This window comes from Simochromis diagramma, unplaced genomic scaffold (genome assembly GCF_900408965.1).
Source record: "Simochromis diagramma unplaced genomic scaffold, fSimDia1.1 OVJJ01000284.1, whole genome shotgun sequence".
NCBI lineage: Eukaryota > Metazoa > Chordata > Actinopteri > Cichliformes > Cichlidae > Simochromis > Simochromis diagramma.
The window spans coordinates 1,431,470-1,458,062 of NW_024386871.1; the positions used below are offsets into that span (position 1 = coordinate 1,431,470).

The 26,593-nt window shown below is 39.4% G+C and overlaps 1 protein-coding gene across 5 annotated transcripts in view; it reads left to right on the forward strand.

Annotated features, from left to right (window-relative positions):
* Positions 1-26,593, forward strand: part of LOC120733390 (discs large homolog 1-like protein) — a 114,636-nt gene that overhangs the window by 49,238 nt on the left and 38,805 nt on the right. For all 5 annotated transcript variants that reach the window (XM_040031529.1, XM_040031530.1, XM_040031531.1 and 2 more), the window contains 7 exons: positions 16,734-16,787; positions 18,674-18,724; positions 21,768-21,892; positions 22,746-22,915; positions 23,104-23,240; positions 23,481-23,625; positions 25,406-25,538. In XM_040031529.1, the coding sequence (XP_039887463.1) occupies positions 16,734-16,787; positions 18,674-18,724; positions 21,768-21,892; positions 22,746-22,915; positions 23,104-23,240; positions 23,481-23,625; positions 25,406-25,538 (815 nt within the window). The remainder of the gene's footprint in view (positions 1-16,733; positions 16,788-18,673; positions 18,725-21,767; positions 21,893-22,745; positions 22,916-23,103; positions 23,241-23,480; positions 23,626-25,405; positions 25,539-26,593) is intronic.

The window sequence follows — 26,593 nt, forward strand, 5'->3', positions numbered from 1 at the left end:
ATTATTACTACCAGGCAGAATAATATTGGCACCTTTGTTATGCAGTCACACATGGATGTGCTACAGTAAGTGACAGGCTCATTACTGTACACCATAAGGCACAGATTATAATTGGAAAAGCTTTTGTTGCACAGAGAATATGAGCCAGCAAACAGCAAGCTTTGTCCCACGTTAATGATGCCATCCCTCTTGACTTGTAATTGTGCCTCCTTGTAGGACAATGAGTGTGCGTCTTGATTAAAATTAAAGTTTAATCCTGTGACAGAAATGAGCAGCAGCACCACCAGTAGTGGCCTCTCTGACAGTTTGTCCCTTTCTTTAAGTATGTATCAAATCTTTTATATCACTTCAGCAAATTGCCTCTGGAAAAAGTCCTAAAACAGATATGCAGAGTCAGCAGGGAAGGGATTCAATTTTGGTACCAGAAGCTTTCTTGTATTTGTTTGATTGTATTAGAGCTGGCTGTGGTTGCATGCAGGTAAACAGTCCATAATAAGAGCAAGAGAGGGATTGCATTTTGAGAAAGATAATATGCAGAGTGACAATAGAGGAACTAGTGATGTCAGCTGGCTTCCAGAAACGTTCAAAATCTGGTTCCCAGATTGTAAATGAAATAACTTGTCCGTGTAAACAATCAGGCCAGGGTTTCTGTCACTTGGAAGCCAAATATGCACTAGTTCCAGTTAGTTTTTTAATGTTCTGCATGATAGGTACAAGTGGGTGTCTTCTGATGTTTCTTCTTTAAGAAAGTAACAGCATGAGACATTTTAATGTCAGTACTAACACTGTCAAAATTTCCACATATCCTATGAGCAGCAATACCATAAAATTTCAGTAAAGGTAAGATTTCAGCATCATGATGGTGCAGTGGTTCGTACTGTTGCTTTACACCAAGTAGGTCTTGGATTCAAAGCACCATCTGCTCGGTGCATGGTGGATTTGGGGGCCTTTCTGTGTGGAGTTTGTGTATTCTCTGTGTGTCTGTGTGGGTTCTCACCTGGTACTCCAACTTCCTCCCACAGTCCACAGACATGCAATTAGCGGGGTTAGATTAACTGGTGAATTGAAATTTCCCAAAGGTGTGAATGGTTGTCTGTCTCTGTGTATCAGTCCTGCAACAGATTGGTGGACTGTCCAGGATGTACCCTGCCTCTTGCCCTATAGCCCCCGCCCCTCCTACAATCCTGCATTGGACAAGTGGAAGTAAATGAATAGATGGGACAGTAAGACTTAAAGATATCAGCTTTTCAAGAGCATTTTGTTAAAATGAATTTAACTTATTAGACTCACTCACCAAGAATGTACAGATCCGGTCTCTATTTCAGCTGCCTGCATCTTTAGGGATGTCATTGTTTCCTTTAGAAATGATCTGTGACACTGTTTTTCCTTGCTGTGTTTTGCTGTTGGTGGGGGCTTTTTTTCCTTCGTTTTGCTTTTGATGCGTGCAGTATAGTGCTGCACTTTCATCATTCCACATGTTGTTATTGTCCAGAATAAAATATGGCCAGGTTGTTGAAAATACCATAAAAACTACTGGTACTAAAGAAGCTTTTGTTATGACAGTTGCTTAGATAAAAACAAGCATTTTTCCTACGTCAATTTAGAAACGTAATATTTTCTTTCTAATTTTTATTTGACATTTTTGCATTTTTGCAATAAGTTTAGTGTAAAATGGTCAGCAGATAAACTGGTAAGTAGTTGCTGCTTATCCTCCTGTCTTTGGATCTTTGGCAGTGCTTTAATATGAGTGTGTGGTTGTGCTAGAGTAATAAATGTATTCAAAAGGAACTAATGAGTAGAAGTTTTTTAACACCCACAGTTTTAAGTCACTTTTTTTGTTGCACTGCTGTAAGGACTCCAGCTCCTTCATCTCTGCCAGGATTAGGCAGAGTGCCTAGAGACTGAAAACAGAGTTTGTAATTAAGTCATGGAGGAAGAGATCACCATCCTGGCAGTCACAGTGGGCACACTGATAGACAAAGAAAGAAAGTGTCAGTTACAGTGACTGTAATTGACACCGAGACCACTTTCTTAACAGACAATACCATTACAGCATGTATTACTTCACTCTGAGCTCTGGCTCACAGTTGGAGGGATGCACAGGCAGTCTAGTTAACAGAAGCTATGGTTTCACCAGCATGTATGAGTGACACAGATAGATGGGGAAAGAGAGCGCGGTGAACACCACGGCGAACGAACCTCTCAGCGATTGTTGAACCTTGCGCGCTTAATTCGGGAAACGATCGTACCCAACATCCCCACAAGTAGGATCGCTTCCTGAGGTCAACAATCAGAGGAGGAGGAGGTGTTTATGACAGTACAGAAGACTCGGCCCTGCTCCTGTTGACCCCACTAACTTTCCTATTACAGCATGTTATCCCACCTGTAGTATTTATGATAAGGAATAGTGGCATGAGATTGAAAATAAGTCACTATTGCAGTAAACAAATCCTCCAGAAATCATTTCTTTCTTGTCGATCAGTGCTTCACATTAGCTGAAGTTAAATCTTCAGAACTGTAATAATCCCATTATGTTATGATAAAGGCCACACTTCTGTGGGTGCAACGTGTTTACAGTGTGTTTCTAAGCCATGTTCTTATCGATACGCTAAGACGCTGTCGATTCAGGATCAATGCTGTTTCAAATAGGGATCCACAGACTCTGAATCTGTGGGTTTTTGTTGTGGTTATTTATTTACATGACAGGAAGCAATTTGATCCATATGAGAAATAAGGGACATATTTCACCAGCTCCTTGTTTTACCTGCGCCTGAAGCCCAGGTACAGTCTGAAAGAGTGTAGATGTAGTTCATCCACAGAATGAGGAAGCTGATAGTAGTAATGTATTGCCACAAGTAGTTTCTTTATGAAAATAAGATGTATGTCAATGCCTGTATATCTGCGCACTACTGATTCTGTGGGAAACACTGATCATGCAATTTTTGAACATGAACAACACTGATGTGTCGCAGCATATCTTATTTGTTAACGTTGTGATATCGGTCAACAGATACATATATGGGTGGTAAACAGGGACATCCATTTCAAGTTATGTTAGATTTTTATTTAAATAAATAGAATTTGCTTGCTGTCAGTTTCCTGAATTTCAGCTAAATAAGCTGTTAGAGCTCAGGTAACCATTTGCTATAGAATATTTGTGCTCTATTAAATTTCTGGCTGGTGAAAAAAACTGAATGAAGTGTCTGCCAAGCTTAATCTCCTCTTTGTCTCAGTTAGTTAAGGACAATATTAAATCTTATTATTTTACAGACAGACAACATTTAAATCTTTAACAGCAAAAGCTTGTCAAAGCCTTCCAGCTCCAGCCCAGAGCACATCTCTGCTCTAGTCATAACAGACTCTGTAAATTAATACTGATTTCTGCTGCTGGTGTGTGATATATGATAATGAAGATCTCAGGCTGCAGCCTCACATGTCTGATCACCCACTGGATCCATGGAGACCACAGCTCCTGTTGGTCTTTTTTACAAGCTTTACTTGTGGATCGTGTCAGAGCATCTGCAGCCATTATTCAGTCGATTTGTGTCTGTTTAGAAAAGTCAGTGACATGAAAAATAGTACGCGCATTCGTTAACAGGAAATGCCTTTTAAATGCTGTTAGACCTGGTGCCAGTGCTAATTGGACTGCGCACTTCTTGAACTCTTCAGGCCGTATAATTACACCGAAAATGTATTTTACAGCCTTTACCGTAATATTTACCGTAATATGTACCATCAGTTTCAATTAAGATGAAGTGATTCCAAGATGAAGCCAAGCACTCGACAACTGAAGCTTCAAAATACTCTGAATTATACCATTATACCATCAAGAAACTACAAAATGTAACATTTTGTGGGATTGGAAAACTGGACAGCATTCAAAGCTCTATACCTGTGTGTTCATTATTATGACAATTATTTTGCTCACCTAAGAGTCAGTAAATGATTTGAATTTTTTGAGGTGTGGGGCCTCAGTATCTGAGTGGGACACTACATAAATGTAAGTCAGTACTCATGACGTCACCTTCATCGTATCTGTGTGCGTGCATTCTAGCCTCCTCTCAGTTCTCCATCTGTCTGTGGAGTCTGAGGCCTCCTGCTGGGGACAGCCAGGATTACAACCTAGTCTCCAATCTAGAGAGAGTGGAGTTTATTGATTGTAGTTAATTGTTTTCGGAAGTCTGTTCTGCAAATCCTCTCAGCCTCTAGCCAAGATGCTGTCTCCTGTCACATGTCTGTTTTTGCTGTCAAACACTTGATCCTTGCTGACGGCTCTTGGTGTGGTCAGTTTTTGGCTTTTAGAGATAAGTAGTAAAACATTTTTCTTGAGTGAAGCATGAAGGAGCAAAAAAGACATGGCCCACATCTTCACTTTTTACAGGAAAGAAAGGATTGTGTGAATTCAGTGCTTTGAACATTTTTCATGTGTTTGTCTGTGTGTGACTGTGTGTGTGTGTGTGTGTGTGTGTGTGTGTGCGCGTGTGTGTGTGTAAAAGAATAATTAATATCTATTACAGTAATTGCATGGAGCACAAAAGGTTTTATACTCAGCAAATAAGGTTGTTTTTTTTCTCCTGGATAGTCGGGTTGTTCTGACCCAGAAGAGAAAATAACTACTCAATTAAACCAGTGTGCAGAACTGATGGTGTAACGTTGGCTGATTTATTATTTTCCTGTTTTTCTGTTAAAAAAATTGAATTAAAACATTACATAGTGGTGTCAAATTAGAGTGGGGGTAGAAAGCTAAGTAGAGCTTGACACAGTGTAGGCAGGCTGAGTCAGATGATTTCTAATAAAAAGATTTGGGGGTGCAGTGTCAAGTTTGTCCCACCTTTAGTACTAATGGAGTAATCACAGCAGGGACTAGAACCTGACTGACAGATTATACTTCTCTCATATGAGCCTAATCCACACTGCAGCATTGTGGATTAGGCTCTAAGATGTGAAATATCTTATTCTCACATCCTTGTTTCTTCTCCTTGTCTGCCTTCTCCACCCCATCCCTGTATTTTCATGTTTCAGCAGCAGCCTCCACCCCTCCCTACCCCGCCCTCTAGCACTATATTAGTGCTGGCTTCATTTAGCGCTGTGATGCTAACAGCCTATTCTTCTTGCTCATCCTCTTCTGACTGAGCGCTTAGCCTGCAGCGCTAGCAGTACTTTACACAGGGAACACACACACTCTCTCTTACACACACACACACACGTAACGCACTGGGCCGCTACAACAGGCTTTCTCTCTGCCACCCTCGCCCTCTCTCCATCTCTTTGTGCTCTCCACATGGGTGCTGCTTTTTAATGTGCCTTATCTCTATTTGCTTCTCTTTTGCTTATCAGCTTGGTTTGGGGCCAGTTGTGCTATATATTAACTGACATTATAAAGACATCAGGCTCATAGCTACAACCAGATAGGTGTATGTGTGTGTGCATTTCTCTTGCTCCAATGGCAGATCCTGTTCTTTCCTAAATACCAACTGTAGGCTGCCAGAAGCTATATTTAAACTGATCTGGGAAAAAAACAAGCCTTTTCTCAGTCACTGTGCACAGGCTCAACTGATATCAGTAGGGTTTTTATAGTCATATCTATGCATCTACTTAAATGTAAAAAAAAAAGAAGGTGAATTTATTGATTTATTTTTAAGTGTTGCCAGGTGCTGACTTTAACCCAAATCAGTTAATAGTATGAATTCCTGCTGGTTATCTAACCAAGTCCATCTAAGTTTGTTAAAGAGACACATACATTTTTCTAAACATGTAAACTGCAAGTTCTTCAATAACCTTGAATATCTGAATGTTTTCTGGGGTATAAGGTTGCATAGGTATATAATTAGTTCCATCTGAAAAGGAACAAAACATAAGAAGTGTCAAGTTTATACTTTACTAAGATTATACTGGTCCTTGGTGCTCTTTCACAGTTCCACTGTCCACTGTTAGAAACAAGCCGATTTTTTTCCAACTTTCCTCATAATGAGAAAGTTTGAACAGCAGATGGATAGTGCTTCTGTGTTTCCAGCCAGAGCTGTGTCCCTGAAATGACCCCCTAGCTGACATCATATAGAGCCAAGAATAGAAAAAAGAAAAAAACCTGTCTGAAACGTCGCAAAACAATGAACAACAAAGGAAAAGCTCAGTAGGCCCACAATGCCAAATATCTTTTTTTGCATAAAGGTGCAATGCCACCTCCCATATTACTCGTTATTACTTATGCTGCAACACCTCTTCAGCGCTGCAAGTGTAGTGCAGTGACAAAGTATTTGCCCCCTTCCTGATTTCTTTTCTTTATTTGTCACACTTTTATGTCTCAGATCATCAAACAAATCTTAATATTAGACAAAGGAACTTCAGTAAATCCAAAATGTTTGATTTTTTGTTATTGTTGTTGTTGTTATTGTTCATTGATCGTTTATTAAGGGAAGAAAAACCTACGTGGTCCTGTGTAAAAAGCAATTACTCTTCTTTGCTGAATTATTTTAATCCAGTCACATTGGAGGGTTTTGGAGCATGAACGATGTGGTCATGCCAAAGAATCTTAGTTGGCTTTAAGTCAGGACTTTGATTTGGCCACTCCAAAACCTTCATTGTGTTTTGTTTTTTTTAGCTTTTCATGGGTGGACTTGGTGTGGTGTTTCCAGTCACTGTCCTGCTGAATAACTGAGCTTGAACTTCAGCGCGTGAACTGATAGCTGGACACTTTCCTTGAGGATTTTCTGCGGCACTGTATGCCAGAAATAAATAAAAAACACAATTTAGATGGTTATGTATTAAGTTTCCATACCTGACCACAACTGTAAAAGGCGTACATTCTGCCATAGATAAATTAAAGCCTGAAACATATAATAAGCAACCACATCATAATTCACAAAGAGACAGTGAAGTAGGCCAAGGCATACACACAAAACACGCTTGCAAACACTGCATTCCAGCTGACCCGGCCTGTCTTGAGATGCTTTAAAAGAGCAAGACAAAGGTTGATGGAAGTGACCGCAATCCACCAATCACAGCACTCCCTTCTTCGTACACACACACACACTGTGACTCTGAGCGCTGTATTGCTGTCCTCGGTTGCCTATCGATTAGTTATGCCTGGCTGCTGTCATGTGCAGGAGTCCGGGGAAGCCCCCTAATTGGCCAGTCCGGGAAAGGGAGAGAAAGAGCAAGAGAGTGAGTTGGGGAAAGAGAGAGAAAGAGAGAGAGACAGAGAGGTGGATGCTGAGGGAAAGAGGCACCATAGAAAGATGAGAGCAGCTGAGGGATGTGGCTAATTCAATCTATCATACCATGAAAACAAGACAAGATGAGAGAAGGAAGATGATGAGAACTCTTTCAGACCTTTTTTTAAATTTCTGCTGGATTTAAAGAATGAATATAAATCTTAAGAGAAAACGGAAATGCAATATAGGACTTTTTGGAATATACAAATGTGATGAATGCTGAGGGGCCAACACTTTTGATACAAAACTGGAGTGTGCTGTAGGTGGATAATGTGAATTACTCTGACTTAAGACTGGAGTGGACTAACCACAGGAGTGAGAAATCTTCCATTGGAGCACTGTCTACAGAAACAAAGCAGGACTGGAAGGAGTGGTCAACTTGTCCAAGTGGCTTTCCTGTTTCTTTTTGGGACCCAGCTTTTATTATCCTACTGCTACCATACCACTGAGAGATGGTGAGAGTGTTAAAAATGGTAATAAAGGAGGATGCTTTGCTTTTGACGACTAATTCACATTCAAATCCATAAGGGAAAGGAAACACGAGTAAAGTTGCCTAAAGAGGAGGGATTACTTTGGGATTTTTTTATATTCCGGTGAGATTTACTTATTGACATATGAGAAAAAAGGGCTGAAATACCTACTTTGTACTGGATGCGGAGAGGGATTGGTTGTTCTTGAGAGGCATGACCTACATTATTCAGACAGAAGTGATGGTGAGGAGCATCTCAGTAAAGGAGAGAGTGTGGTAAGCGAGAAATAAAAAAAACAAAACGTAAAGACGACAGAGAGGATTTCTTTGTGTTTTTATGAATCTTTGTCAGTATGAACACTTATTTCCACAGCCATGAGTTTTGTTGTAGCCCTAAAAAGCCCAGCGGTGGCACCACGAAGGGCAAATCTGGCAAAGGGAAGGCCAAGTCGAGCAAGAGCCACTCTCACTCGAAGCATAACCAGAATTTATTGCAAGTACAGACGCCAAATAACCAACTGCAATCTTCGCCTCGACACTCACCAAAGCGCCACCCGCATTCACCAAAGCCAAAGCAACGGCATCCGCCAAAACAGCTCACTCCGTCTCCCTCTCCCAGCTACTACCACATAGCGCCACCATCTTCCAGTCATCAGCTATGCCCGCCATCACCAACTTGCCATCTGGCCCCACAGTCCCCAAACAGCCTATTTCCTTCGCCAAGCCACCATCAGCTTCACCTATCGCCAGGCCACTATCACTCCCCCAACGACCACTTGCTTCACCTGTCAGCAAGTCATCATCAGCTGCAGCATCATTCTCACAACCAGTATCACCCACCAGCCTCGCCCAGTCACATGCTCTCTTCACATTCGACTCATCAAATCTACCACCAGCAGCAGCAGCTCCACTCCCCCAGTCACCACTCACTGTTCCAGCAGTACCAGCACCACCACCACAACTGCCCTTCTCCTCTTCCTCATGCCTCCCAGTCGCTTTCTATCCATCCTTTTCACTCTCCACAGCTCCCCTTGTATTCCGGGCTGGGGGGTAATGGGTGGAGCACACTTCCTACCAACCTCGCCAACAGGGGCTGTAGAGGGAAGTTTCCCAATCTTAGAGACAGCGTGAAAAAGAGTCCCATAAAGAGCAAAGGCAAAACAGGAGGCAGGCTGTGGCCCAATGACACGTATATCTGGACTGCACACTCAATGGAGACACCCCCACATGTGCCACTCATACACCACTTCCCACGAATACAAGCCCATGTACAGGTAGGTTATAGGTGGAAGTATGTCAGACGTGGACAGCAAAGGCGGGAACAGCGTTATTTCCCATCTATCTCTACTGAGTGAGATGCTGATACCAGAAACAATTTTCAGTTATGCATTGTGCAGATGCACTTGTGGTGGATTTTGCCTGTTATTAGTGCTAAATAAAGTCATGAACAAATACTTCCCGCTTTTTTTGATAAGCAGTCAAGCTAATGATTGATTATAAAAGAAAATTAATCATTTACTATTTCATCCTCAAAATTTCAATAGGTGTAGAAGTAACTATAGCCTTGGTATCTAGAACTAGGTTTGGGATGGGGGAGGGTGTCCTGCATGTACTGTAGACCATTCTGCTAGGTGGATTTATTGGTATTGTAAGGAAAGGGCCACCTTTAGTCCATTGTATCATTTGAAAGATAACCTCATGCTAACTAGAAAGAAATCGGTATTATTTCTTTGAGTATATCACATTGGTCTGTAGTTCAGTTTCAGAGCGCATATACTTCTACTTAACATATATTTCTATGTCACTATTTTCCAGCTATTTTATTGGCCACTGCATTTTGGGCAAATTGCTTTCTTAGTGTTTGTTTGTAGAAAGATCTTCAAATGAAAGGCTACACACTTATATAGGGGTGATATAGAGAGTGCGTTACAAAAAGGGAAAAAAACACATGGCAGTAGAGAACGAGACATTCACTGATTTTATACAGGACACTGTGTCCTTTACTGACATAACATCTGATAAGAGCTTCAATTGTATGGAAATAATAGCATTGATTACTATGTTCAAAGTACTGCTAGAATCAATATAAACTGGCTACATTAGTCCCTAAAAGAAAGATGGAACAGTGAGCAAGGAAGAAGTGTAATTTGCGACAACAGCCTCCTTCAGACTCAGAGTATGGCTATCTCATTTCATTTATTTATTTATTTCACACTTGGTACAACAGTTTCCACAGTTAGTTCTTTCAGACAGACAACCAACCACACTTTCTATCGGTAAAGCACTGCAACCATGTGTGAAAAGGAGCAGGAAGAAGAAAATATTCTTATTAAACCCTGCCCCCCATCTACAATACAACTTATATTGCAAGTGGGCACCAAAAAGCAAGGAACAAACTAACATTTATCTCCGGTCCTAACGCAAACCAAACAACAAATTTACAATCAGAATATACCACTCCACATAGTAACAAGGATAAAAGATAAGTAAATAAAATAAAATGAGGCAAAAAATAATGGAGGCAAAAAATAATGGATCCTTTTTTAATTAACTCCAATTTCGTTCACGTTCTTCATATTGAGTTATCATTTTAGACATGTAACACTTTTTAAAACAATGTAAATTTATACAATTCTTTAAATTATAATGAAGAGAGTTCCACAGTCGTATACCCCTAACCGATGGACTCATTAATCTTTGTGTAGTCCTAGCTAGCTGATGCTTAAAATAAAATTTCCTTCTGCTGTCTTCTCCCCCCGAACACATTAAAAAGAATCTTTGTAACTTAAAAGGCAAAATTTTATTTTTAGCCTTAAACATAATTAGTAGTGTCCGTAGTTTCACTAAATCGCCTAATTTTAATAATTTCGATTTTATAAATAATTTATTTCTATGTTCTCTATATTTAACGTTATGAATCATTCGTATCACTTTCTTATGTAATAACTTTAGAGGTTTTATAGTATTCTCATATGTAATCCCCCAAACTTCCACACAGTAACTAAAGTATGAAAAAAACAATGAAAAATATAAAATGCGCATTGTTTTGTCATCTAATAAATCTCTTACATTTCCCAAAATATAAATGTTTTTAACCATCTTCTTTCTAATATACTCAATATGTGATTTCCACGTCAAATTTTCATCTACTATTACACCCAAAAAGCGAAATTCAGTAACTCTTTCAATCAATTCTCCATTAATGGACATAATGACTTCTTCCTCCTTTACACGATTGCCAAATATCATGAATTTCGTTTTTGTCAGATTCAAAGATAATTTATTTACATCAAACCATTTTTTTAATCTTAACATCTCAGAAATCATAATTTCAGATCTTTCAAATTCACTCCTGAGCAATAAACATTTGTGTCATCTGCAAATAAAATAAAATTTAACCTTTTTGATACGTCACAGATATCATTAATATATAAATTAAAAAGTTTAGGTCCCAAAATAGAACCTTGAGGAACGCCACATACAATCTTCAATCTTTCAGAGGTATTGCCGAGATAATGTACATATTGGGACTTATTTTCTAAATAACTCCTTAACCAATTCAATGCCACTCCTCTCACAACATAATTATACAATTTAGAAATCAAAATAGAATGTTGTAACGTGTCAAAAGCTTTTTTTAAATCAACGAATACCCCAACTGTGTATTTATTATTATGGGTTGCAGATGAAATATCGTTAACGAAAGTCAACAATGCTAATGCCGTTGATCTATTTTTAAGAAATCCAAATTGATTTTCATTTATTAGTTGATTTTTTTCAATAAAACTTTCAAGTCTTTGCGCAAAAAGTGTTTCAAGCACTTTTGAAAACTGTGACAAAAGAGACACTGGCGTTATTAAAACTATGCTTATCTCCTGATTTATATAAGGGTATCACTTTTGCCACTTTCATTCGATTTATTACTATGTGCATATTAGTATTGTACAGCACTTTGGTCTACCAGGTGTGTTTTTAAAGTGCTATATAAATAAATAAATGATGATGATGATGATGATTCGACCAGGAAATACTCCTGATTGTAACGAGAGATTAAAAATATAGCAAAGAGGAATACTTATACAGTCTAAAGTCTTTTTAATTATAACCATGTCTATACCATCACAGTCAGTAGATTTTTTTTATTTTTAAAGTTTTCTACAATTGCTACTATTTCTTTTATGGTAATATCAGCTAAGAATATAGAAGTAACCACTCTACTTTCTCCTTTCCAGACTTCCTCATATTCTGGGTCGTCATTTTTTCTAATTAAATTTGCTAAAGTAGGTCCAACATTTACAAAAAAGGAATTTAATTCGTTTGCTACTTCAGTCCTGTCATCAACAACTTGACTATTCTTAATGAAATAAATAGGCCGATCTGAGGGTGTGTTCTTGTTACCCAATACTTCTTTAAAAATATTCCAAATGCCCTTAATATTATTCTTGTTTTCCTGATGGGAGGTCTACAAATACATTGGCTGCTAAAAGCAATCTCCAAGTGTTGTACTTATATCTGACCACAGTGTTATGGACAATTTAGAAGCATAAGGTCACTACAGTATTGCTGCCATTATCTTGAAGCTTCGAGTGCTTTGCTGATGTTTTCCACACAAAACTGCACTCTGGGCTGTCAAATGAATTGTAATATATTCATAGCTTGTCTCTCTTTTACTCTGAGGGATACTGGAAGTAATTCAGAAATACAGAGAAAACAGATTTAGAGCAAATGAAAGGTTTCAAAATAAAGCCTGCAGTCAATGGGACAGCACTGAACGATGATGGGCGCAGTGCAAGAGCGATTCCCAGTAATACAATCAAAAGAGCATAGCCATCCATGTGTAACAGGAAACGTGCTGTATTATATAAACTCTACAGAGATGAAGAATAGTAAAGGAAATGAATGTAACAGTGTAGCTCTCTTCTACTTGCTATAGTTATTGCGGACACGGTGATCACAGAGTTAGAAGGTAGCGATGGTGTGATTAGTGTGATTAGAGTGGTTGTTCTGAGTGGATGGAGTCATGCTCCATCTGATTAAGTTATCTGATTTTCATTGCTTGTTAGGAAGTCAGAACGAGCGATGATGTTATGATTGTATGAATGTTTGGGTCCGTGTTCACCTCTGTGTACAGCCAGTGTGAGTTGGTTTTAGAGAAACACAACACTTTGGCCTTTGTATGTGTTTTGCGCGTTCTTCCATATGTGATTGTGTGTGTGTTAGATTGCTATAGGATTCTTGATTTCTGTTTATCCAATCATGAGTCATCTGCTAATTAATAATTACGTTGATGGTTTAGAAGCTGATTAAAGCCCGCTACACTAATGGAAAATCATTTCCCCAAGTCTACACACTCGCACACACACACACACACACACATATGCAGACCTCCTTCAGGACCTAACCACTTGTATGTCTCTCTGTGTGATAAGACAAACGTGGGATAGTCTGGATCTCTCTCTAAGCTGTCCTGTGTTGGACTCAACCAACCATAATGCCATGATAACACAGCTGGTGTAACACCCGTTATGTAACGACTGACAATCACTTGCACAGGACAACAAAACACTGTCTGGATATGGATGTTTTGTGTGCCTGTGTATTTGTGCACCGAGTGCTTGTTTGTTTATATTTGCACATTTGTACTTTTGGCCTTTTCATGTAACACAACTCTGTCCTCACACACTCAGACACATACACACACACACACACACACACAAATTCAAATATGTATTGATGTTACATAAGGGTGCAGTCTGACATGGCGTGCCAATGGAATCACCAGCTGAGTGACGGACTGGATTTGTCGCTTTGTGAATGGTGCGCAAAAACAGACAAAGAGACACATATGCAGAGCTTGTCTGCATTGTGCAACGCTTTTCCTCTGCTGAGGGAGCCACATAAGGTTTAGGCAAAGCGGTGGACTAGCATGCATAGTGGAATAAATTCCATACTGTGGTTAATAGGTGTTAATACAGTAGCGTCAGCTGAGGTGACTCCGTCAGTGTGTTTCATTGTCTAAGACTATTAGAATAAACAATTAACTGGTTATCTTTGTTGGTATTAACAGGTTAAGCCTACACGATAATTACAGTGACAAATAAGTTTTGGCTGGTGAAAGTCAGGAGTGTAGAGTCTGTCGTCCACAGGCTAAAATCTGGCCACCCCTCTGACCACCACACCCAACCAATGGGAAAGCCCACAGTGGGCTGTGCATAGACTCAGAACTGGAGTTACATTCAGTGAGTGTGTTTTTTCTAGCAGAATTTTTTCACTGATTGATTTTTCTGCCACCATTATACCCACACACTGACACATTTTGACAATGCAGCTATCCTTATCCTTATTATAATCATCATATGAGCTTTTACATATAAAAAACAACAACTTTATCGATTTTCCTAGATAATTTTTGTCAGCTGAGGCTTACATAAAAGCGATAACTTGAAGTAATTGTTTTTAAATCAGGAATTTTAGCCTACTCTTTATAATGTTGCTTCAGTTCATCGAGGTTTGCAGGCGTTCATTTATGCCTAGCTCTCTTTAGTTCCTGTTACAGCATTTCAGTCAGTTTGAGGTGTGGACTTTGGCTGGACCATTGCAACACCTTCACTCTTTCCTTTTTCAGCCATTTTCTTGTACAATTGCTGCTTGGGATTGTGTTTGGGATCATTGTCCTGTTGCATGACCCAGTTTTGGCCAAGCTTTAGCTGTTGGACAGATTGCTCCACATTTCGCTCTAGAATACTTTGGTATATAGAGAAGTTCATGGTCAACTCAGTGACTGCATGATGCCAAGGTCCTGTGGCTGCAAAACAAGCCAAAATCATTAGTTTTCCACCACCATGCTTAGCTGTAGGTATGAGGTGTTTGTGCTGATATGCTGTGTTTGGCTGTGTATTGTGGCCAAACATCTCCACTTTGGTTCTGTCTTTCCAGAGGACATTGTTCCAGAAGTCTTTGTGGTTTGTCCTGATGCAGCTTTGTAAACCTAAGCTATGCTGCCATGTTTATCGACACGAGGCGTTCTCCTGGAAACCCTTTTAAACAATTCATATTTGTTCAGTCTTTTTCTAATTGTGCTCTCGTGAGCTTTAACATTTAAGAGTCTAATTGAAGCCTGCAGAGTTGTAAAGAGGCATTCAGTTAACCCCCCCAGACCAACAAAATGCTAAAACCAAATGACAGGTGGTCACAGATGCCAATGACTAATGAACCAAGTGCATTTGATTCCACTCAATGCCACCCCTAGATAAATAACAGCTTCAGCCAGGCCACCCCTATAATATCGGTCCCTGGTTACTTTGTTACAGGTTGTAGTCTCAATGTGTGCATTTGTTTGGGATCAGAAGTCATTAAGTTTTTTTCTTGATTTTTTTATGTTGATGTGATTGATGTGAGCTTTCTAGTGGTAAAGGATAAAGAGGGTTGGTGTCCTTGTTGCAGTGATCTGCAGTGTTTTTCTAAGGCTTTTAAAACTGTCTGAGCTCTCTTTGAAAAGCAGCAAACCTGAGAGATCCTATTTTTGCTTTAGGTATACATTAACATTTGAATAGTGTTCTCCTAAATCAAATAACAGTCCAAAAATATTTAATACAGATATTTTCCTCTTTGTCTTCTCTGACACAAATACAGGTCCTCATACATCCTGACGACAACAGCTGTACCTGTCAGCATGGCCTCATTGCCTCATTATGCAGGACTTAACCTGCTGTGTCCCAGCCTCCTTGTATCCATGTCTCTCTGAACCTTACTCCAAATTTCTTCTCACGCTGTTATTTATTTTCTTTTTTTATTTTTAAAAGAAATCCTGTGTCCTTTTTTTTCTCCACTCTACATTTCTCAATATTGTTGACCAGCAGGCGGATTTCACTCCTCCCACCATACCTATAATCCTCCACACCCCACACTGTTCCCTTGTGGGATCAAGCATCCAGCCAGCTTGACTGACAGTTCCACATGTGGCAGTGAGAGAGGAGGGGGTGGGGGGTGGGGGGGAGGCGACAGGGTGGATGAGAGGTAGAGATTAGTAGAGACATAGATGCTGTTGCTGCTCTGCTGCATGTTCATGGTCATGGTGGCCTGTTTGGTTCTCTTGCTTGTTTGATGCTAGTTTAACCTGTTAGTTTGGCAACTTTTTTTGGCGACAGAACAAGAAGCGGAGTTCTTAAATGGACTGGCACGCTGATCGCTGGGCTGTTTGAGAAGTCTAGAGCCAGTGCTAAAGGTGGACGTCAGGGCACTAGACACTCTCTGGAGAGAAAGTGAGAGGAGACGAGGGAACAGGAGTCAGTAGGTTGGAAATGGAAAAAAAAAAGGTGTTCATGTTCTTGCAAAATAACAAAAACGACATCCTGTAGGTATTAGTGAGTTTCCTGCCTTTTGCTTTGCATGTGATTAGAAAATAGGAAATGGAAACCAGTGTCAGTCATCTGCAGCTGCCACAACCCTAGCACAGATCGGTCCAAGCCTCTTCTTTAGAAGGAGACCGGGAAGAAAGAGGAGGCTGATTTTGGGTGCAGAAGAAAGGAATAAACACTTGTTGTAGAGTGCAGAGCGCGCATGGGAGTGAAGGGGAGATTGCGGTCGGTGGATTTATACAAAGCAGATGGATCTGGGAAGTTGACTTAATTTAAGAGATTAAATATGGATGACCTACAATAGGATGGTGGTGTAAAGTACTGTGCAGCAGTGTACAATGTTGTGCTATTTTACTATTAGAAAAAATGTCTAAAATGTATCGAGTGTTTTGTGGTCCAGTTCTGAATTTTTGTTGAGACACTTTATGGCACAGTGGCAGAGCTTTAGTAAGTTGTCCTATAGCGTTTGCCGTGTAGTACTGTAGTACTGCCCAGTATAAGGGCTGTGCAGTATGTCATGCAGTGTATGCCGTCGCTCCAGGGTGGTAATCTGTAGCAGATGTACTCGAAATGCTGTACCAAAACATGAGACGAGTAAGTGCTTATTGCTGCTCTCTGTGTGTTTCTCTTTGTTCTCAGCAAGAGTGCTTTGATATTAAAAGTAATTAATAATAACACCGACATTCTCTCTTTCAGGCCAACCCCCCTCCAGTGGTGGTCAACACCGACAGCGTCGACACCCCCCCATATGTGAGTACGGCTTCAGATATAAGGCTACACTATAATTATATTTTTTAAATAGTAAGGTTGAATATAAAAACTTTACATTGAATCATTGTCTTTAGTCCATTAATTTACTGTTTTTTTTCTTGCCAAAAAATGTGTTTCACATGTGCAGTAATTTGAATATTTTACAAACAATTAACGTGCACGGAGTTTTAGGTTGAAATCTCACTTTAGAATTACATGAATACAGATGTCGTTTTACCAGCTGCCACAGAAAATCAGTATCTGTGGTTGTTAGATAAGTTTATTATGTAATTACTGTGGAATTAGTCCCTGCTGAACTAAAACTGAAATTAAACACAGGCAGTGAAAGATTTGTGCGCTTGCAGGTTTCACTTATTAGTTCGCTGATATCATTTATGGATGCTTTTCTCCAGTAAGGACTAACTTTTTCTGACACCTTTAGAGACCAGGGTATTCTGGAGCCAAAAATGCACCAGGTGCATTGCTATGTTATAATACACATGCTGTGATGCTATGATATTGACACTTGTAATGCTGGTTGTGCTTCACAGTAAATAATCCATTAATTTTAAAGGGTTTCAAAGGAATCTAAGTTTTTCATCATATTCATAGTAAGTTCAATTCCATATAATCAGGCAGCACTCACCACTATGTGAATAGTGTCAGATATTAGTAGTCACAGCGTACATGGTGGCTGATGGATGATCGTGCCCTCTGTTTGAAACGACAGAGATTCACAATCTAAACTAATCTGAGCGCACAGAGGCACAGATTACAGCCAAGGGGATTACATGGGCCGCTGGGATGCCGCTCGACCACTGTGTTTACGTGTTTATCAACTATGTGTGTGTGCGTGTCATCTCGCCCGCAGCAGCTGTATCTCCTAGTGTCAACTGAGCCGGACTGAAAATATATTGAGATCAGATTTAATTCTGTGCTCTTTACATTCAGTCTTAAAACGTGGATGTTAATGTGATTTATAGTACAGACGGTCCAGGCTGAGCCATGTGATTGGCCCACGGGCAAGCCATCAGGGATGCTCTTAAATATGACATCATAGACGCATCATCGCATTACGGATCTAATCTGCGGGATTCATGCATCAGTCATAAATAATCAAATTCCTAAATTCTCATTTCTTCAGTTCACATACTTGTTGCAGTCTGTTGTACCTACAATAGGCAGTGTGTTAGTGATCAGATAATCAAGTCACATTTTTAGTTAGAAGTAAACAAACGTTGTCAAGCTCCTACTAATGTTCAGAGATAGCAGCTTACTTTGGTGTGCTTCAGTGTCTGCTGCACTAAGACAGGGTTTTACGTTTAATCTCTGGTGACTTCTAACTACACAAAATGTAGTTTCTCTTTTATGTGAACAAATTTTACCTCATATTTTACTTTCACCTCAAGAACATTTTTACATGACTAAGATTGAGGGTTTTTTAAAAAAAAAAAAAAAAACATTTAAAAAGTTGTGGTCTATGTGACATTTAACTTGTGATGTAAAAGTGTAGGCGGTCTCACCAAAGATGCTCTGTTCTTCTTAACATCTAAAGGGTAACTACTGCAAAGATGAGTGTAAAGCCCAGATTTGTACAATAACTTCATGACATATTTTGTATCACAACTTTCTTTCTTTGCAAACATTAATCTTTCAGTAACATTTGAATGCCTGACCTGAAGCAGTCTGAATCCTGAGCTTATTTGATTGATTGATTGATTTTTTGGCTTGCAGAGTTTTTACGTTTTGAAACACTGGCCATGTTTAATATAAACATCCAGCACTGTAACAGTGACAGAAAATAAGGAAAAGCGAATGTGGATTAAAGAAAAGAGTTTACTCTCACAGTTCATTTTCATCTCTCTCTTTTTTTATCTTTCAAACAGGTCAATGGAACAGAAGCAGACTATGAGTATGAGGAAATCACGTTGGAGCGGGTAAAAACATACAACACACCATCACCATGTGTGGCCATCACATAAACTCTACATGTACTCAGCTCGACGTACAGTAGTCACAACACGGCAAAAACTAAAATGAAAAAATTATAATAGTTCAGCCTTAAAACCTGATAAAGATTCAATGTTTTTTGTCTGTTCTTTTTCTTAACAAATTAAATATGTCACAAAATTAACTAGTTTTTTGACTCTAAAAAAATCTAAATCCTTAATAAGGCTGAGAAAACACAATGATTTAAGTCAGAAAACCCATCCCTGTGTTAGCTGCCTTTGTCCCCGGTTATTTTCCTCTACTTCAGCTCGTCATTCTGCTTTTCCTTAACTTAGCCTGATCATTGGTCTGATTCTGTTGGACCTCTTTCCCTGTCCTCTCTTTCTTTTCCATCCTTCTTCCCTTTCCATGCCTGGCCCCTTCCTCCTTCATTCTCATTACATGCCCCTTTCTCTCATGCCTAAGGCTGTCTCTGCACCTCCCTCTCTCTCGCCCTATTCTCCTGTGACCTGGTTCTGTCTGCTTGACTGGATCTGCTTTAAAGACGCCATGGACGTACACGCAAACACAGGCGTAGACATTATACTCAGCCATTATACTAGCCTTGAATCCAGTGACAGAGTGCAAGTGAGAAAGCACCATGCCAGTGATCTACTATATGCCAGCTGGCGATATCTGGAAACATCTGTATCTCTTTTACATGTTGACTTTTTTTCCACTGCAAATTACTTTGGAAAGAGAAAATGATCCATTAACAGAAAAAATTATGCTTTAATGTCTTCTTTAGGAGACACACATATCCCTACACTTAATCTCTTATTCTTCTTTGAAGTGGAACTAAGGTAAATTTACAGTAACCCCTGTCCAGCTTACAGTTTGGCAGACTGAGAACCCATCATCTAGTCTGCTGACATAGCCTCTTGGGGCAAATGCAGAAATTGCAGAAGTCAATCTTTTTGTGTGTTCAGCAGATATATAAATCGATTTTCTGTTTTCATTAGCCCGGTTATTGCCTATAAATGCATATAAATTTTAAAAAGCCAATAAGAAAATTAATTGTTGTTGGTTTATCCGATCATGTTTTAGACCTTCCGTGCAGCTGCTCTTTTGCTTCCGCACAGTTTTGTTGCATGTTTTTTTAAAAGCATTCAACCAAAGTCCGATCAGAGGGAATCTTTTCATATGAACAAATATTTTGGCTATCTGCACTGTACCTTCTGCCTGGGCGCTCTTCCAGAAAGCAAGTTTAGTGAAAAGAGTTTGTTTCAGATTGTCTGGGTTCTCTCTTCCAGAAAGAGAGCTGACTGACACACCGTTTCATTTCCTTATAACATTTTATCATTTTTGCAGCTCGTCTCTGAGCGTCTTGACTTGAAGAAGTTTGATCTTTACAAATATGAAATCCTAAGCAGACGTTACTTTTTTTAATATTTAACATCAGCGTGAATTAAAATGAAGGCTCTTGCTTTTAATTTACCTGTTACCTGTTACCTTGGTGATTCCTGGCGTCAGAGATCTGAACTTACTAAACCTGTGTTCAAATCGCTTCAGTGACTGCTCTGTAAAATAACATTATACTTTTTCCCTCTTCATGGACTCTGAGCCAGAAAATGCAAACAGTGATTCATTCATGAACAAACACACTCGACTTGATTAGCCCTTTGTGGCTTAGAATGAATGTTTTTCTGTTTGTACATTCTTACCAGCTTAACTTTCGCCTTTTTTCTTTTTTATATTTAACATTAAGTTACACGACTCATTGCTGCACGACTTCATCTGGTTGAACAACTCCTTGTAAAAGAAAAGGAGGCTGCACTGTGTTGAAGAGCACCAGTACATATAACCTGTATGCCAAAGAGAGTTCAGCTTCACCTCTTTCTGTGGTAAATGTATGATGATACAGGGATTAAGCTTGCTTGAGGTAATTAGAATAGTAGAATCTAGTTGGGATAGGTCACATATTGTCATGGTTTGCTGTGTGGCAGGCAGGACCCAAATGCAGGACTCATAAACGCAAGGATCAACTAAAAGAGGCAGCTTTATTTTGGCTGTAAGTGATTCTTCAAACAAACAGAAAACAAAACCAAAAATGAGGAACTAGAAATACGAACCAAAATCAAAACACTAACACTGGGAAACAGAGCTAGAAAACTACAAGGAGCACAGCGAAAAAACACACAGCATAGTGAGGGTACAATGCGACAACTAATAGAGAGAAACACAGGACTAGGACGAGCAGGTGGGGAACAGGTGGTAACACAGCTGGGACAAATCAGACCCAACGAGACAAGGGAAGAAAAACCACACAGGGACAGGGACTATCAAGATAAAACAGGAAACACACGACAGGCACAGAGGCACGGACTTGCCACTGAACAGAGGGAACACAGGGACAGGAGTAACAAACTGCGACATGAGACACGACTGACTGGGGAACAAGAAAATAAACACAAAGACAGAACTAAACCTACACTAAATATGAAGGGCACAGAAAAACTGGAGATCAAAAAACAAAGAAGAACTAGAGCTAGAAATACAGAACCATAAACCAAAAAGACTAGTAATGAGAAACCATGATGAAATCAAAGATTAATAATAACACAGAACACTGGGTCACGACACAGGACCGTGGCACGTACATTGTGGTCCATCCTTAGTCTGCTATAAAACCTTGGCCACAGCAACTGGACCAGTTGGTTTTCTGTCTTCTGTGTTGGATTACATGATGCTGAACAGAGCAGAGCAGGCATAATGTCTACAAATCTGACATGAACCAAGAAACTGTGGGCTCACTGAATCAACTCAAATTCTGTATGAGGTTTGCCAGTTGGATGTAGGGAAGGGCTAAGCTGTCAGCTGATGTCTGTTGACTTTAAGATCACTTGATCTGAAAAGCAGCTGAGCTCGACTTTATGGCCTGCCTAGACTAACATTAATCAGTTAATATCACGGTGCACAGTAATCTTTTAAAACCTGTATTAGTGCTTTTTTAACCTTTAAAACACTCTGTGTATCTGTGTCTATGCGTAGGGTAACTCAGGCCTCGGCTTCAGTATCGCTGGAGGGACCGATAACCCCCACATTGGAGATGACCCCTCGATCTTCATCACCAAGATTATACCTGGAGGAGCTGCAGCCCAGAATGGACGACTCAGGTGCAAACACAGACACTGTTGCTTTCATTAGACGTGAGCAAGAATTATTTGATTACATTATGTGCAGGTGCAGCGCTTCTTGGGTGCTACATGCCCGAGCTCAGCTGCTGCCCTCAAAGTTAGAAATTGAACCATCTTAGTCTGAACATTTATCACAAGTGTTTGCAGAAATTGGGCATGCAGAATGGATTTGTAGTCCTCTAATAATCCTCCTTTTTCACATTCAAACTGAAGCAATACTGTTCATGTGTGTAGCGTCACACCTGTGGCAGCAGATTTACCTAATTATTGGTGTGGCATTGATCGAGCAGGTAACATTATTGTTCTGGAGTTATTGAACTTAGACAGCAATGCTTTCAGCAGCTGCCAGCAAACTCAGCTAACATTGTGAGAGGCTGCTGTGTGGAGAGCATCTCCAATCACAGTAAATTGGCTGTCTAGCTTTACAACAGACTTCACCATGAGAGCTTCGGCTTGTTATTATACTACAGAATAAAGGGATGTGAATCCCTCGCAGTTTTTCTCTTTACCCATACCAAGGTAACTACCTTGGTAAAGCCAGTGGCTGTAGACAATCTTTGAAAATGAACAAGAGATGTCTGATTGAACCAAGAACTGTCTCTTTTCAGTTTCTGGTATTTGATTGTGTTCACTCACCCACTCCAATCTCCCCATTTCAGGACGTATGTCTAGTTTAGCTTTAATTCTCGAAAAGAAAGCGACCACTCACTGTCAGCAGCTCCTTTCCCACTTTGGTCTTAGACTGAGCTGCATAACATTTGTTTTTCCTCCCAGTTCATCTCCCCCATCCAAGGCAGTTCACTTCTTTACTTTATGTATTGTTGCCATGCAGGGTGAATGACTGTATAGTCCGGGTGAATGAGACGGACGTCAGAGAAGTGACCCACAGCGGCGCCGTGGAGGCTCTAAAGGAGGCAGGTGGTCTGGTCAGACTGTGTATACGACGCAGGAGGAGCCTCACCGAGAGAATCCTGGATATCAAACTAGTCAAAGGCCCCAAAGGTGAGACTGTGCTAGCATAGCAACAGACTGCCAAGTCTACAATTAGTCCAGCACAGATATATTGCAGTTATTGTTGTTGTGGTACTATAGCAGAACACTTCATAAAAAAACAGTGTTATGACTTACAAAAAAAGTATCAGATGTTAAGAAAATATTCAAGCGTGTGACCCAGTGACTTATTCTTCCAGGTTTAGGATTTAGTATAGCTGGTGGAGTTGGAAACCAACATGTCCCTGGCGACAACAGCATCTATGTGACCAAAATCATTGAGGGAGGAGCAGCACACAAAGATGGACGTCTACAAATAGGCGACAAGCTTGTTGCTGTAAGAAAACACTTCCTCTTTTTTTTTTTTACTCTGTTCTCTTTTGTGCAAATTTGATTTAAAAATCTAATTATACACACTAAAGTGCATATGAAGGTTGCACTTCATATTACTGTTAAAAAAGAAGTTACCCTAAAAGGGGTACCATCCCCATGAACCTGAATGGATGGATGGATGGATATTTATCATGTGTGGCGCATGTCTGTAGAAAATAATACCGTTTATGTCATTTATGTTCAGGTAAATGGTTCCTGTTTGGAGGAGGTAACTCACGAGGAGGCAGTGGCCGCCCTAAAGTCGACTCCTGATGTCGTGTACCTGCGTGTGGCCAAACACACCTCCCTTTTTATCAATGACAACTTCCCTCCACCCGATGTCACTAACTGTGAGTACACAAAAAGAGTTCTACGTTCTGAACGTTGAATTTTTTATATTTTAATTGCACAACATGTATTTGTGAAACCCAGTTTCATCCGTCTGCGTAGACTCTCGCTATTCTTGAGAAGTTCAAAAACAACTTGCAGTCAGACAGCGTGCCGCTGACTGTTGTACACATCGTTGCCACCAAGATGGTGAGGCGTTTTAGAGCCAGATGGTGCTGAACAAAAAAAAAGAAAAGAAAAAGAAAGAAAACAGCAAGGAACAAAGCTGAAATTTGTTTGCTTCCCACACATAGAGAGAGCTGCTTTTTACTGAAGCCCTGAACAGTGACTCTTACTCAGAGCTTGTCATGAATCATGAAACTCGACCAGCAACCAATCAAGGAAACAAAGAAAAGTCAAGCAAAGGTGAAGTAAACTGTAAACGGGTACATGGAGTTAAATTAGCTTTTGCATAAAATAAAAAGGTATTTACAAAAACCATTATGAACATCTGCATGTCCTCCCTTTACATGCCATCAGATATACTCAGCTAAGATATAATCAGATATAGTCTTTCTTTAATCACGCAGTCTCATTGAGGTTCATATCACATTTTATAAGACACCTGAGAACAAGAAATATTCAGAAAACGGAATCAGCAGGTGAAAAACAACAAGATACAGACGTAGACTCTTTAAAAAGTAAATTGCATCAGCTAATAAAGCTCTCCGAGGGGAGAATGGAGCAATCGTTATCACTCGACTTAGATCAGAAGAGAGCTTTATACATGTCAACTGGTCATACAGGAAACAATGAGAACAAAGTTATGAGGATTAGCTTGCAACTTTTATGTCATATGTTGAATATTAATATTAAATGAAAATCAGCTGTCAAGCTGATGCAAGCTCGGTACCTAGTTATAAGAGCTATCTGTATGTTAAAGAAATGGTGCATTTAAAAAAAGCAAGCCAGAAGTGTGAGATCACAGTTGCATATATTTTTATATGTAAGTTATTTATTAAATAATAATAAGTAATAAGTAAATATTAAGACTACTATAGAAAGCTGTTTCAGGATAGCGATTATTTGACATCCATGAAGTTTTCTGTTAAATATGTGACGTCACTTTCGTCAGTTTGGGATGATAGATTAACTGGATTGGAAATGCACATTACCTAGTTTGATTTACTAGTTTTATAAAAGCAGTTTCTTATGAAAGCAGTTTTAATGATCTTCCATATCTATGTGGTAACATTAAGAATATATTCTATAATGATCACATCTCCCAGACAGTGTTTTTTGTTATATAACAGTCCGATTAACAGACTGGGTAAATTTGGTTCTCTGGATTCCTGCCACTTGTCATTTCTCCAACAGAGCATATTAACAGAGAACATGTCATTTATCACTGCTGTGAATCTACCATATTAACAGATACTATATATCACGCTGTCTGTCATTTCTCAGGACGTTTCTTGGCTCTGCGGTACTTTTTTCAAAGTGCATCATTTAAAAACTGTGTACATAGAAAAAATGTTTTTAAAAGTACATTTCTAAGTGACCGCTAAGTGACCTGTATATACTGTTCTTGTTATCTATCTATCTATCTATCTATCTATCTATCTATCTATCTATCTATCTATCTATCTATCTATCTATCTATCTATCTATCTATCTATAGTTTTCATCCTCTATGTTGGTTGTTCGATTACTTAAATGCAGCTTACTGAAATCACATTTGAATTCATGTCTTATGTGTAACACTAAAATAAGACGAAGAAATGTCTGTATTTGTTCCCACAGCATATTCCCCACACCAGGATAACCACATCAGCCCCTACATGAGTGGCAGCCAATCTGTAAGCCCTGCCCCGCTGACCACCCCCAGATACTCACCGCTGCCCAGGTCCATTGCAGGAGACGATGATATCACCCGGTGAGATCTCAGTTTATCTTTGTAGCGCACAGAAAGAAATGAAATTTCTGTCAAATGAGATAATAATTCAAGATAAAGTTTCTAAAGTTTTAACTGCCTATTAAAACAGACCTGTTGTGATAATTTGGAGCTCCACTGAAGCAGCTTTGGATGATTGAAAGTTGAAAATAATCTTTGGTTAGCTCAGTTCATGCACTGTCTGAAAAAGCTGTTTTAGCTCCTCCCCCTTAAAGGCAACTTTTTTCCTACTGGCTGCCTCTTGTAAACAGGTTATGCACTGACCTTTTTAAAAAGGGCAGCCTAAGATATCCACATTAAGAATAACTTCATTATTTCAAGTATTAGATGCTTTCTTATTCACAAGGGTTGCCACATAGGGTCGCTCCTGTGTTTAAATTGGCAGGTTTTCTTAAACACTGGATGCTATTCCTGTTACAATTCCAAGTTTAGCCATGTATCCTCCTGGGAGTGAAGCAGAGATGTTTTCACCTAAAGTCAAAACTACACTATGGAGCCTCTTAAGCAGCTGGGAAATCTCATTAGGCGTGAGATATAGAGCAGTCTGAACTGTTGGAATTACTTGTACATGTGCTGACGTCGTTATTTAAAATATTGCCATTTTTTCTTTCATCGTGAACATGCACCACTAGCAGAATAGCCCCACTTTGAAAACTGATCAGAAGTTAATCACAAATTAATCAACAGTAGATTATCAGTACTGTTAAGCATGGTATGGACATGGCAATATTTGGCTGTCGATTTCTGCTGTTTCACGAAAGAAGTACATGTTGGTTTACTTGAAGTTATGTTAGATTAAACAACTTTCCAACATTTGCATATTAACATCATATGATGGTTATAAACAGTCTTTGTCAGAGTCACATTTATTCACAGATGTCAACCAAGAAAAAAAAAACAAAAATAATTTGACAAAATTTGAAGAAATTGTTTTTCAGTTTGTTACTGGTTTAGTTTTGCATTTTATAAAATGACAAAATCCACAATCAAAATCTTGTATTTTCAAGCTTCTTTCCTTTGTGCTCTGAGATCTTTAG